Here is a 15609-nt window from a genome sequence, read left to right on the forward strand (position 1 = left end):
TAAGCTGTACATGATATCTAGAGAGTTGATTGATTTTTCGCACAATTGTGAAAGATGTGATATTTATTCTTTTTTTATTTCATCTAGACTAACATCTTGTCCCTGAAATGAACATATTTTAAAGAAAGAGTGAGTGTGAGTTGGTTTGATTTTACGCCGCTTTTAGCAATATTCCAGCAATATCTCGTCGGGGGACACCAGAAATGGGCATCACACATTGTACCCATGTCGGGAATCGTACCCGGGTCTTCGACGTGACAAGTGAACGCTTTAACCACTAGGCTACCTGACCTCCCCTTTAAAGAAAGAACAGTCGCTAGATTATCTTAATAATATATAATAAACAGGAGCACAGAGACTTTCTTCCTAAAACTGCAATAATCCACTCTTATAAACTTGCCTAGGCTGTATTGGATTTATTTGTTTAAAGGTCTGTATGGCAGACTATAGTGACAGATTTTCAGTATTTTGTAAGGAAGCAAAGCAAGTTTACTTTATTTTATCAAAGTTCATCTTTAGTCCTGACCACTCTCTTCTGTATCATTTCAAGAAACGATGTGTGTCATCTGCATATTGTCCTTATTTACATTCTTAAATGTTTAGTTCTATTCCTTTAATGCTTCTTGTCGTAATCCTGAAGTATTTCAGGGTTAAAGGATAAGGCGATAATTTGTTTACACCCCTTCTCCATATATAACAGATGACAAATGGCCATTGTTCTACTACACAGGATGTTGGTTGGTTGGTTTGTTGTTTAACGCCGCACACAGCAATATTTCAGCGATATGACGGCGGTCTGTAAATAATCGAGTCTGGACCAGACAATCAAGTGATTAATATCATGAGCATTACACAGGATGTAGCAGTATTAGTGACGGTATGAATATATTTGAGCATATGAGGACCAAAATCATATTTCTCAAAATATTACAATATAAGCAGTATAAAATAGAACTTATAGCTGGTTTCTTGAGTTTTTAGTTAAACATGATGTCGTACAGAAGTCTTGTTTTCACTGATATATAATCAACCTGGAATGAAGCATGTCGGGTTTCCATGAATTATAGTATTTACTGTTAGTTTTATAGTGTTGGTTATACAGGCACTTATAATTTATGAGATGAATTTAATAGAGTGAGTGAGTGAGTTGGGATTAACGCCGCTTTTAACATTATTCAAGTTATATCAGCTTAATGGGGGAGGAAAGCCCGAAGTGATGCAGGTCCCACTTCGGTGAAACACACGAGCACGGGTATGGTGCTGACAAATAGTGTTTAGTAATGTTTTCCTTAGTATATTCTTTCTGTGTGCGTTTCTTGAACTATTTTAGTTACTAATTTTAAATAATTTGTTTCGGAGCATTGAATTATTCAGTTTCAGGAAAACATTATGTACGTAGAAGAAAATATTAACTATCGACTTCTCGACTTCTGTAACGGTATTCTCTATTAAACTACAGCAGTTCCTGATCGGTTATATATAACCTCTTGCTTAGTTAATAATGACAGATTTGTTTAAATTTCTACCTTGATAAGTCTTTTTTGGGTACTATCTGAACATTAAATGAAATAAATCTGTATTTCAATGTGTCGAAGTTACCCAAGACACACGCCGCACTCTCTTGCAGTCGTTAAGAGAGGAGAGTACAACATATTTTCTAAACTACAAATAAACAACTTTAGGCCATCATTCAAAATGTTACCAAAATTATACATTAACCATAAAATGGTTAAGTCGGAGAAATCACTCTAAAATGTTGATTCTCGTGGATTTTACATTACGGAAATTAGGCTTCATTGGTAAAACGTGAATATAAAGAGGTGAGAATCATTGAAACTATAAAAACTATATCAAACCAATACTCATCATCATCCTATGAAGCAGTGAAGGTACTATTCTGCAGTTTGTGTGTGTATTTTAGAGCTAATAAATTTGACAATGTGAAATGACATCAGTATCTTGTAAAAATACGGAGAGGGCCACACGAATATACACGACTAACAAGCTCCCAAACATAATGAAATCAACAGTAATTAAGTAATTACCTTTGTTTAAAATATACATGTTTGTATTTACTAGTATCGATCTTGGGTCGCAACTTCACAAGACATTATTACTGTCTAAGCAACAACAGGCACGATTATCATATCACATACATAGGTGAGAAAATATAATCTGCGCAGATGTAAGTATCTTCTACGTAAATGTAAGCATAATCTATGTAGATGTAAGTATCTTCTACGTAATGTAAGCATAATCTGCGCAGATGTAAGTATCTTCTACGTAAATGTAAGCATAATCTATGTAGATGTAATTATCTTCTACGTAATGTAAGCATAATCTGCGCAGATGTAAGTATCTTCTACGTAAATGTAAGCATAATCTATGTAGATGTAAGTATCTTCTACGTAATGTAAGCATAATCTGCCCCGATGTAAGTATCTTCTACGTAAATGTAAGCATAATCTATGTAGATGTAAGTATCTTCCACGTTAATGTAAGCATAATCTGCGCAGATGTAAGTATCTTCTACGTAAATGTAAGCATAATCTATGTAGATGTAAGTATCTTCTACGTAATGTAAGCATAATCTGCGCAGATGTAAGTATCTTCTACGTAAATGTAAGCATAATCTATGTAGATGTAAGTATCTTCTACGTAATGTAAGCATAATCTGCGCAGATGTAAGTATCTTCTACGTAAATGTAAGCATAATCTATGTAGATGTAAGTATCTTCTACGTAATGTAAGCATAATCTGCGCAGATGTAAGTATCTTCTACGTAAATGTAAGCATAATCTATGTAGATGTAAGTATCTTCCACGTAAATGTAAGCATAATCTGCGCAGATGTAAGTATCTTCTACGTAATGTAAGCATAATCTGCGCAGATGTAAGTATCTTCTACGTAAATGTAAGCATAATCTATGTAGATGTAAGTATCTTCTACGTAATGTAAGCATAATCTGCGCAGATGTAAGTATCTTCTACGTAAATGTAAGCATAATCTATGTAGATGTAAGTATCTTCTACGTAATGTAAGCATAATCTGCGCAGATGTAAGTATCTTCTACGTAAATGTAAGCATAATCTATGTAGATGTAAGTATCTTCTACGTAATGTAAGCATAATCTGCGCAGATGTAAGTATCTTCTACGTAAATGTAAGCATAATCTATGTAGATGTAAGTATCTTCTACGTAAATGTAAGCATAATCTATGTAGATGTAAGTATCTTCTACGTAATGTAAGCATAATCTGCGCAGATGTAAGTATCTTCTACGTAATGTAAGCATAATCTATGTAGATGTAAGTATCTTCTACGTAATGTAAGCATAATCTATGTAAATGTAAGTATCATGATGTAAGAAGCACCGTCCTAGATGTAAGTACGTTTTTAATCTATCATCAGAAAGTAAAAACAACATCATCATGTCTGTTTTCTTGGCTGATTTTTCCACCAGGTGAATTTGAGGGCACTTTCATTGATTGGTTGGTTTGTTGTTTATTTGGCTGCAAGATGTTCACATCTCTAAAGAAAGTTAAGATACAATGAGAAATGAATGGCGACTGAAAGCCATTAATTTTAATGCCCATATCTGGTTTTAAATCCATTATTATCAATAATAGTTTTTTAATAAAAATCCACAAAGCTAAATCTGATGTAAATGGAAATCGTTTCATTGAAACTGAAAGCAATGAAGAAATAAGATTCTTGGTATAATATATGGATCTATTAGTGATGATCTAATGTTCTATATAGTATACATTATTCAAGGGCATCGATTATTTGGAAAATGAATCTGTCATAATACATGGGGATTGGACTCTGGTACATGGCCTTGAATCGTACAGAAACAGTAATAATCCAAAGACAAGAAGTACTGTACTGTATTAAATGAATAGAAAAAAAGCCCTTCTGTACCCGTGACGATCCGGGGTAGAATAGGTCTTCAGCAACCCATGCTTGCCGTAAAAGGCGACTATGCTTGTCGTAAAAGGCGACTAACGGGTTGGTTGACTTGGTTGATGCATGTCATCGGTCCCAATTGCGTGGATCGATGCTCATGATATTAATCACTGGATTGTCTAGACTCGATTATTTACAGACCGCCGTCATATAGCTGGAATATTGCTGAGTGCGGCGTTAAACAACCAACCAACCAATCACATGCCTAACTCTTCTAGGCAGGTGTATGACGGTATCAAAACCATGACGTCATGACGTGGTCTCGTGGTAGAGCGTCTGCCAGGAGAGCGGAAGCTTTGGGGTTCGATCCCCTCCGCGTCAGACCAAAAGATGTTAAAAGATGGTACTTGTTGTCACCCTTTCTGCCGCTCGGCATTTGGGGGCTAAAACAGGAGTCAGTATATTGTATCTGAGTTGCACAAGCACTATGAAATCGACATCAGTCCTGACGTGTACAAGCAGCCACACACAAACACACGTCGCTATATAAATGCAATAATCTTGAACATGACCTCATCACCTCTAAAAACATATATTGTATTTACCTACTTTTACTTGCCGGATTTTGAGCAAAATGTTAATTGGATATATCTAAAATTGAAAGAGAATATTTAGATTTTTCAAATGTCTCAGGATTGCAGTCTTTTATTTTCTCGTTATTTGAATTATTTTCTCGTTATCAAAAAATATGGGTCTTTTTCGAAATTTCGATCTTTAAAAAATATACTTTAAAAAACGAGAAAATAATCGAAGTCACGACAAGTGGTAAACTCAATTATTCACATATCGCCGTGACATAGCTTGAATAGTTGTTGCCTGCGGCATTTCACAACAAGGAAACAAACAAATCGAAATTACTTTACTGTGAAGTCAACCACAATATTTCCAAATCAATAATGAAGATTCCAACCGTTTACATATTACGGAGCAAATAATTTCCATGAATAAACATACGTCGTGTCAACGATTATAATGCATAACTGAATTCATCTTTTATTCCAAAGGTAACCCAAAACGTGATTTGTGTAAACGGTCTTGTCATTAATTATTTACCGTCGCACCTTTTCCTTAGAATAAAAAAAAACCCGGCATGTTTGTCGTTTCTAAAGAAGTAATTAGTTGAAAATCTAACATTAGGATCACCTTGGGTCAAAGAAACAGACTTCGATCTTTTGACATTTATGGTTGACAAAGCGTGCGCGCAGCAATAAATTCCACTCTGTCTGACAACCTCAGCAGTTGGCGGTATTGTCTCATGTCAAACAAAATGGCGGCAAGTTATTGAAAGGCATGCAGTGTCTTCGGTGACTTGCTGGCAGCATGCTGGTCGTTCACTAAAGTGTTCACGCGGAAGTTCAGAGCGTCAAACCTATATACAGTAAACAACGGTTAAAACGAACTCAAAGGGACTGTTAAATTTTTAATTCGTTATAACCATAGTTCATTATAAACATATATACAGCATAATTACAGCAAATAGTCGGGACCAAAAAAGTAAGTTCGTTTTATCCGTCAGTTCGTTATAAGCGTGTTCGTTATAACCGTAGTTTACTGTAGTTTGATAGAAATCTGGGACAGGTCATGTACTTTAAGGATAGCTGGGTCGGAGGGGGAGGGGGGGGGGGGGGGGGGGGCGGGGGGGAGGGGAGGGTCGTAAAAAATAATACACATATTTGGGGAGGGTCATGAAAAAATTGGACAAGGACATGGGGAGGGTCATCCAAAAATGTGATAAGCATTAGAAGAAAGTCACTAGTGAGTGAGTAAGTTGGGTTTAACGCCGCTTTTAACAGTATTCCAGTTATATCGCCGCATGTCAGCTTAATGTGGGAGGAAAGCCCGAAGTGATGCAGGTCTCAGACGTTTACCACTTCGGTGAAACCCACGAGCACGGGTTTAGTGCTGACAAACCTAGAAACCACAATTATAGGTTTTTGGCGTGCCCAAGGGACGCAACTCTGCACAGCGAATCGCGGCGCCTCAGACGACTGGGCTAATTTCAGAACATTAGTGTATCAAAAACCTCTGCATCACTTCTGGTTTTCTTGAGCAACACTCTGAATGATATGTTGAGTGAGTGAGTGAGTGAATGAGTGAGTGAGTGAGTTGGGTTTAACTCCACTTTGAACAGTATCCCAGTTATCCCATGGCGGGGCAGCTTGATGTGGGAGGAAAGTCCGAAATGATGCAGTCCAAAAGCGTTTTTCATTTTGGTGAAACCCACGAGCACGAAACCTAGAAACGATGTTCGAGATTTGTGAATGCCTGCATGTTGTATAATAATAATAATGTAAAAACACTCTTGTCCGAATAAATGCTTTGAGAAAAATTAAACATGCTTCAGAGTGTTGAAAAAAAGAATACCTTGTCGCAAAATGGTTACAAAAAATATATTTAAGCTTATACTTTTAATTACAAAAATACGTGGCTTTTCAGTTGTTGCTGAAAACAACCCGTGAAGATCCGGGGTAGAATTGGTCTTCATCAACCTATGCTTGCCGTAAGAGGCGACTGTGCTTGTCGTAAGATGCGACCAACGAGATCGGGTGGTCAGGCTCGCTGACTTGGTTTATGCATGTCATCTATCCGAATTACGTGGATCGATGCTCATGATATCAATCACTGGCTTGTCTGGTCCAGACTCGAGACCGCCGTCATATAGCTGGAATATTGTTGAGTGCGGCGTTAAACAACAAACCAAACAAAAAATGTAGCTATAACATATCTAGTTTTCATACAAGGGCCATACTTCTGCAGGCATCAAATAGACATGGTCTTCTTCGTTGATAAGTATACAAACTTGGCCACTTGGCGTCATCAAGTTACATCCTACACAATCCATGCGAAAACTGTGTCAACTTTAGAGTTTGATACTCCCGAAGAACCACTGTGAAAGGATGGGTAGGGGAGTTCAAGAGGGGAAGAGAGAGCCCCGAAGATGATCCGAAATCTGAGGACAGTTGATATAAAGCATGATTGTGGGTGATCGACGACAGCCACACGACGCATTACCAATACAGTAGGCATCTGACATGCGAACATGATATGAACCGGACGTGTCAATAGTGTCAGTACGCTATGTTCCAAGGTTACTGACTCTTGATCAGATACGCTCCAGGTTCGTCATCTTTCGTCAATTGAAGTCCTTCTGAAGTTGACCAATACGGAAGCGTAGTAGGGCCACGGATATTTTTTTGGTCTAAGTATCTCCTACGTAGGACTTATTATCTTCTACGTAGGACTTAGTATCTCCTACGTAGGACTTTCTATCTCCTACGTAGGACTTACTATCTGAGCTGTGTTTATGAATCACTATCAAATAATGACGATACTAGATTTTCGCGAAAAGGTGAGCGTATACAGCGTATAGGTGGCACCCGTCATAAACACATGCAAAGGCAAGTCAACTGTTACCTAAACAACCCATTTACTTCCAAAGATAAAGTAAAAAAATTATTACAAATAAGGGGACGGATTTATAGGAAATTATGTTTGAATAAAACCGATAAAAATATATTTTTTACTTGAAGCTAATTGGCTAAGTCAGAACTATTCAGTTTAACCTTGCCAAAGCCACAGGAAACTTGTTTCCAGTGACACAGCCAATATATGGTTCCACGCCAAAAAATGGTTTAAATTAGGAATACGTGAACGTTTTATAACCTAGAGTTAGTCAATTGTCTCACATAACTGAAGTATTTGTTGATGACCCCTTTTATGCGTTTTCATAAGAGGTCATTGGAAAACAAACACTAAGCCGGTGTTGTTCAGCCGTTTCTTTTTTTGTCGCAATAGGAATACACTTCTAACCAGTGATTGAGTAAGTTGGCTCTTAACGAAAAGTATTACACTTATATCACGGATTGTCAATTCTGCACAGTGAATTATGGCGCCTCAGACGACTGGGCCACCCGTGCCACCAATGTTCTTATGAAGGAAACCTGTTGGTACAGATACTCCCTAAATCTCTGAGCCTCATCCTATATTTTTGTTCGAAGGTTCACGACTAGATATATACTAAAAAAAAGTGACTTTAGTGTATACTATATATAGATATTTCCGGGCTGTCCGGCTACGCTAATCATCAATAAAAAAAGACTTTATGATGGTCGACATTGCCCTCTGGATCCCGGAGTTTCCCCAAAGCAATGGATGTCTTTGAAAACTACATTGGCAGGTGCTCGCTTTTCAATAATCTATTTGACATCATTTTCCCTTGAAATCGCAATAAGGAACTCTTTTTTCATTAAAAGACAAATTATTACCCATTATTTCGATAAACAATCCCAATTACTTGTCAATCGAATTGCCTTTCCTTGGCGATACCATTTTCAGTGTTATCATCAACGTTTGTTCTGACCTTTCAGCGTAACAGACACTCACCCTTGGCCCCTCCTACAAAGACGCTGACTTGGAACATCAGCACCAATTCCAGCCACATTGTGTTGTGTTCCGCTCACGACGAAATACTTCAATTTCGATGTGTCTAAATGTTTACACGTTTCCTTTTGAAAATACACATGATACAAAGTGACAGTAGTTTTGAAAATCCATCTTTCCTAATTGGAAACGTCACATCTTCAGCCAGACAACCAGTAGCAACTACCATTTATGTTACAAAACACTCAGCAATGCACCAGGAGACTTGTGGTTCTCTTGTCTATACAACCAGTCAGGCGTGTCAGGTGTCGCAGTAGCCTTTGAAAAATAGAACCAAGGGACTACAGGTTCTTCTTGCCAGAAAGACCTGCTAGAGTGGTCTAGGCCAGTCTCTATCAGACCATACACAATCATCCGCTGTAAAATACAATCCCTTTTAGATGCATCAGCTTCAGTTTTCAATCCAAGACATAAAATAAAGTCCCACGCTGATGCCTTCTTCGGATCTACCCGGTTACTTCAGAGACAGAATTTAATCGATTAAGAACCAGCTACATACATTCTAATGCTGCTTGATCGATCGGGAGTTGTCTCCAGAGAGCAAGCCGTCATGCCTGAGGACGTGTATTCTTTCAGCATCCTCTGTTCGTCTGAAAAAGCAAATTGCTTTGGTTGTATTTTTTTTGTTTCGTCCATTGTTATGGTATTTTATAATGCGAAATTGTAGAATGGATTGCTTGCATCGTATTAATATTACCACACCAAAGACACAGATGTCGAGGTTTTACTCGTCGGCTTTCGTTGTGACATGACAAATGAGAAGATGTGGAATGTTTGCAGGATAATGTTATGAACTGGACTCTCAGTTGAAGAAGAGGCGAAAGTACATACTTCGTCAGTGAATGGGGTTTAGACAATAGTCATTGTGTGATAGATGGAATCTGCATGTTTCAGAAAAAATAAACATCGGTATGAGCAAACAATCTTCGAGTAACATGATAATAAATAAAACTATTTCCATCATCATAAGCAATATCTGCTAAAAGGTCCATTGTACGTGTCCGACATTATCATAAGCAATATCTGCTTAAAGGTCCATTGTACGTGTCCGACATTATCATAAGCAATATCTGCTAAGAGGTCCATTGTACGTGTCCGACATTTTCATAAGCATACGTTATGAATCACATCAAATAGTGATGATACGAGGTGTTCGTAAAAAGGTGAGCGTATCCTGTCCCGCCTATTGCACCGGTCACAAACACATGCAAAGGCAAGTAAGTTGGGATTTGGATCGGGCATCAACTTTGTCACTGATAGGTCAAATTTGGAACTGTCCCCCACAAAGGCTATTTAAGTGGTGCAACATGCAAGTGATTCATTCAAGCAAAGCCTTGGTGGTCAGCCGATCACTAGCAGCGGTATTATTAAATATGACAATAAGATATGGATATGGATCATGAAATACGGTCCTACTATAAAATCTCCACGATGTCAATATATATATTTCATGGATAAGGTGGGTTGGTATTCAAGCAGATCGATAGAGAAATACGACGGAGCGTGTCGAAGTGGTGATACGGGTTAGCAATGGTTCTCAGCATCCTATGCTTGTCGATGAATGGATGTTGTGGTCAGGTTCGGTGACTTTGTTATCTTGTATCATCGTACTCCGACGTCTCTTTTATTTATAGGACGCTGTGATATAGCCGGACTTTTGACACTGTTAATCACGAAACAAACAAACAAACAAACGTGTAGTGAGTGATTGTTTGTTGTTAACAGGCATGTTTAGCAATAGTCAAGCTATATGATGGTGGTTTGTAAATAAACGAGTCTGGGTCAGATTATCTAGTGATTGACATCATGAGCATCCATCTACGCAATTTGGATACGATGACATGCATCAACTGAGCCAGTGAGCCTGACCACCCGATCCCCTTAGTTGTCTCTTACTACATGGTGAATGAGCAATGTGGTTCCCATCATATGCAATGATTTTGCCTTATCGCTGTGAATAGCCGTGCGTGTGCTATACAGCATCTGTACAAGAATGCGAGACAAGAGGGACGACTTCGCAACTTTCCACCAGTCAGCTTTCTCTTTATTGCGAGCACTATTCCTGCAGCTCCAGCTTTTGGTGTGTACATTCCTCACAACAATCGAGCATGCTCTTTCCACCAAGATTTCAAAGAGCCCTTTGCGACACTTGCTCAAAGGGTGCCAAGGCCTCAGTAAAGCTTTCAAAACGTTTTATGGTAGACACGTGAACTACATTTCCAAATTTTACGCATCAGTGACAAAAATTATGTCCGATGCAATTCCCCATCTAAAGTTGTACCTAATGTTCCAGTGTTTTTTCAGTTGAAGACTTGACTTGCCTTTGCATGTGTTTGTAACGGGTGCCACCGATGGGGCAGGATACGCTCACCTTTTCGCGAACACCTGGTACCATCACTACAACATAGGGATTCAAAAACACATGCTCATGATACAGTCGGGGTCGTACAAAGGACTCTTAAGTAGAGATTGTTTCATGAACAGGGAAATGTTTTTGTTCTCTTTTATAGCAGATAGGTAAGAAGACGAGTTAGAGAGTCATGTTGACGTCTAAGGGGTTGTACTGATGCATCTTGGCCTAGTGTAAGTGGAATTCTCTTGAATTTCCTTTTGAGGAGAAAGATGGATTCGCGGAATTTGGCCCAGTGTTTTGTGTAAATTATTGCAACCTTCCCCTCACAATACTGCACTCAAAGGTATCTGCCACAGGTTTTAATTAAGTATGTTTTAAACACACACACACACGCACACACACACGCACGCACGCACGCACGCACGCGCGCGCACACACATACACACATACCATAAATGGGCATCACACATTGTACGCATGTCGGAAATCGAACCCGGGTCTACGGCGTGACGGGCGAAGGCTTTAACCACCAGGCTACCCGAGCCATTGATGTTGTGTTGTATTGGTGTTCTGATATTGATGCAGGGATATATTGATAAAATAGTAGGGTTTAGAAGATAGTGTATTAGTGCAAGATTAGTATATTTGTTAGTGGGGTTAGGGTGAAGGGTTATAGATAGTGGAAGCTAGTTGAATGAGTGTGAGTACGTAGGTTACGTCATTATCAACGTAATTCTTAACTTTCTTTAATAAATGTATTCTTAATCCACATTTTGGTTGTGTTGATAGTCCGTGTTGTGACTACACCAATACATACACACACATGCACGCACGCACACACGCACATCCACATCCATCCATCCGTACGTACGTACGCACGCACGCACGCACGCACGCACGCACGCACGCACGCACGCACGCACGCACACACGCACGCACACACACACACAGAGCTTAGTACAGATAAGCGGATCGACCGACCATCGGTGCTAAAAGGGGAAAAACGACAAAGAATGTAATACTGGAATGAACACACAATTTGGCTAAGTGCATCACAATATTCAATCAATATGAGGGTGACACGGAAAATGTACATGTCTTTAATCAATAATCATGTTACCATTTTTATAAAACAGATCTGCTTCACTATGATCCAAATAATAGAATAGATTTATGTATCGATCATATAGCTGTCGGGTGATGATACCAAAATAGAATACTACTTGAAGATAAGTGGGAATGTGCAGTGAACGCACTTGATGGCACCTGTAGTGAACTACGTGTGTATTGCTGAAAGTATGTGTGTGTGCGTGGCTGAAACGAGAGTGTGTGAAGGGTGGGTGTGTGCGGGGTTGGGGGAGGGGGGTGGGGGGTGGGTGGTGTTCGATGGTTAGAGGTACATGTTGTTAAGAGTAGAATCGTTCGACTCTCTACATGGGTTCTATGTGTCAAGGTCCAATTTTTGGTGTTCCCCGTCGTGATGTGGGTGGAAAACAGTCGCTAATACTGCAGCAAGATCGACATGATAGTGAACGCATGAGGCGAACAATGACCATGGAAGCCGAGGCCGATAAAGGGACGCAACTCTTCTCACAAATTTCGAAACCTGAAACTATTCGACAACCCGTGCTCCCTGGAACTTGTTAGAACTAGAGTGTTAAGTGCATATATCTGTTAACTATAAGCTCTACATCAAGCAGTACACGACATATATATGTTACCTATAAGCTCCACATCAAGCACTACACGACATAAATCTGTTACCTATTAGCTCTACATCCAGCAGTACACGACATATATCTGTTACCTATAAGCTCCACATCAAGCAGTACACGACATGTATATGTTACCTATAAGCTCTACATATATATGTTACCTATAAACTCTACATCAAGCAGTACACGACATATATCTGTTACCTATAAGCTCTACATCAAGCAGTACACGACATATATCTGTTACCTATAAGCTCTACATCAAGCAGTACACGACATGTATATGTTACCTATAAGCTCTACATATATCTGTTACCTATAAGCTCTACATCAAGCAGTACACGACATATATCTGTTACCTATAAGCTCCACATCAAACAGTACATGACATGTATATGTTACCTATAAACTCTACATATATCTGTTACCTATAAGCTCTACATCAAGCAGTACACGACATGTATATGTTACCTATAAGCTCTACATCAAACAGTACACGACATGTATATTTTACCTATAAGCTCTACATCAAGCAGTATATGACATGTATATGTTATCTATAGGCTCTACATCAAGCAGTACACGACATATATCTGTTACCTATAAGCTCCACATCAAGCAGTATACGACATGTATATGTTACCTGTAAGCTCTACATCAAACAGTACACGACATGTATATGTTACCTATAAGCTCTACATATATCTGTTACCTATAAGCTCTACATCAAGCAGTACACGACATATATCTGTTACCTATAAGCTCCACATCAAGCAGTACACCACATGTATATATTGTTATGGCTTTTATATGTGTTTAGATAAACTAAATGACAATAATTGTCTTTGGACTGAATGTCAGCTGAAAAACATGAGTACTGTTTGAAATAGCATCGGTCCCGTAAAAACGCATTTAGTCATGATTGATACGACCTTGAAAACATATAATTGGCACAGAGACAGCTGTGAATGAGTATCATAAATATGCAATATGTTCATTGAACTTAAACTGCGTTAAGAAAAATCAATAAGATGGTCGTGCATTATAATCAGTCGTGGTACAAGGATGATTGAGTTTGCTCGCGTTAACTTTTATACCCAAACTAAGATAGTACGAAATCAACCGAACCTTTGGATAAAGCACCTGTATTTTCAAAGCAACCCAAGCTTGCTGTAAAAAGGCGACTATGCTTGTCGTAAGAGGCGACTAACGGGATCGGAGGCTCATGCTCGCTGACTGACTTGGTTGATGCATGTCATCGTATCCCAATTGCTCGGATCGATGCTCATGATGTCAATCACTGGATTGTCTGTTCCATACTCGATTATTTACAGACCGCCGTCATATAGCTGGAATATTGCTGAGTGCGGCGTTAAACAACAAACAATCAAACAAACAAACATTTTTCTGAGGATTGTATCCCCAAACCACGTTGAAAATTTGATAATAATACCAAGTGATTTAGCCGTCCATACAATGTGCCAGACACGTCTCCCGAAGTGTCCATCAATCTGTTTTAGACAAACCACTGTTGTCAGAAGAGCAACTAAATGGAATCTGTGGTCACACTCGGTGACTGGGTTTTGTCAACGTACTCCAGTGACGTGAGGCCATGCTGATTCACTGGTGTGTCTTCACAAACACGTTGTGTCGATCTTTGACGTGTCGATCCAACGGTTGCCTCTAAGTAAAACCATGATCCCTGCGTATTCCTTCCATATTTATCATTTTCGGTTATGACGAACCTCGGATAACTCGAAGTATTTACGTAACTCCATTCAACGTCGACACAACAGTGTCTGACTGCATCTATACCCGCATATTAGGGATGTTTACCCCTGTGGAGAAATCCAAGCGTACAAAACGACGTGAATCAAATTCTTCTTTATCTTAGTAAGCGATAGAATGTCTTGGTCGTTTGTGTCTATGTCTACCGTGATTTGTTGTGACGGATTTTGTCCATATCATCAAAATCACTTCTTCAATTAAAGCGATGTGACCCTTTCCATAATTATGAGAGGTATCCAGCGAAAGAAGGGTCCATAGTACAATTCCGACAACATCAGTAGCATGTGTTTATGAATCACTATAAAATAGTGGTGATACCAGAAGTACCCGGTATGTGTGTGTATCCTGCACCACTGGTGGCACTCGTCAAAAAGGTGAGGTGAGGTGAAATGGGGTTTAACGTCGCATCTAAGATTATTGCACTTATATAGCGACGTGCATGCACGTGTGTGCGTGGCTGCTTGTACTAGTCCGGACTGATGCCGATTTATAGTGCTAGCCCACTGAGATACCATGCCGCAGTTGAAGATGAATACCTCACTCAGACACAGTATACTGACTCAGAGCCGACCAGTCCTTGTTTTAGCCCCTTAATGCCGAGCGCTAGACAGGGTAAGAACAAGTACCATCTTTTAACGTCTTTTGGTATGACGCGGTCGGGGATCAAACCCCGGACCTTCCGCTCTCCGGGCGGATGCTCTACCTCTAGGCCACGGAGGCGGTCCATTCGTCAAAAACACAAGCAAAGTGGTAAACGTATAATACCTACATCACTTCGGGTTTTCCTCCAACATCAAGCGGACATCTAACCCACTCGTTCACTCACTCACCCTTGTGTTGGCATGGGTAAGCTACACATTGTATAAATTCCGCAACAATTACGTTCTTTTCATGAAAATTTCAACAGTTTCCTTCTAGACCACTGAATGCATTAACTGCAATGTTACTAAGAGGTCTCTCAAAAACACATGTGGAACCCCCATTTTGTGACATATTCTCAGAAAATATTTGCAGAAGGTTCCCTGTGATACTGCTGTCTAATATCTAAAGCATTGTATATTTGACAGATAATAAATGTATAGTACAACTGGTTGTAATGCCAACCTAGTTATAATGCCCTAATTCTCTTGAAACGGATTTCCACTCTACCAAATTACCTTTTTAGAATTCCATCCTGTTTATAATACGAATGCCAAAACATTTTTCAGAACAAATGACCCAATTAATTCCTTGACTGTAATGACTATAATGTTCTTTTGGCAAATTAATTTGTGTGATTAGTGATTACATTATTATAATGTTGTATCAATATTTACGCAATGTCAACTAGACTCGTTAACCTGAC

General features: G+C 39.2%; 1 protein-coding gene across 1 annotated transcript in view; it reads right to left on the reverse strand.

The window, feature by feature from the left end:
• The window catches only part of LOC139462329 (uncharacterized), a 28960-nt gene extending 20114 nt beyond the window's left edge, over positions 1-8846 (reverse strand). Inside the window, exon 1 of the mRNA XM_071243971.1 lies at positions 8352-8846. Coding sequence (XP_071100072.1) covers positions 8352-8409 — 58 coding nt within the window. The 5' untranslated portion in view covers positions 8410-8846. The remainder of the gene's footprint in view (positions 1-8351) is intronic.
• Between the last annotated feature and the right edge of the window lie 6763 nt (positions 8847-15609).

The sequence above is a fragment of the Haliotis cracherodii genome, unplaced genomic scaffold (assembly GCF_022045235.1).
Source record: "Haliotis cracherodii isolate W230 unplaced genomic scaffold, xgHalCrac1.p SCAF_15, whole genome shotgun sequence".
Classification (NCBI taxonomy): Eukaryota; Metazoa; Mollusca; class Gastropoda; order Lepetellida; family Haliotidae; genus Haliotis; species Haliotis cracherodii.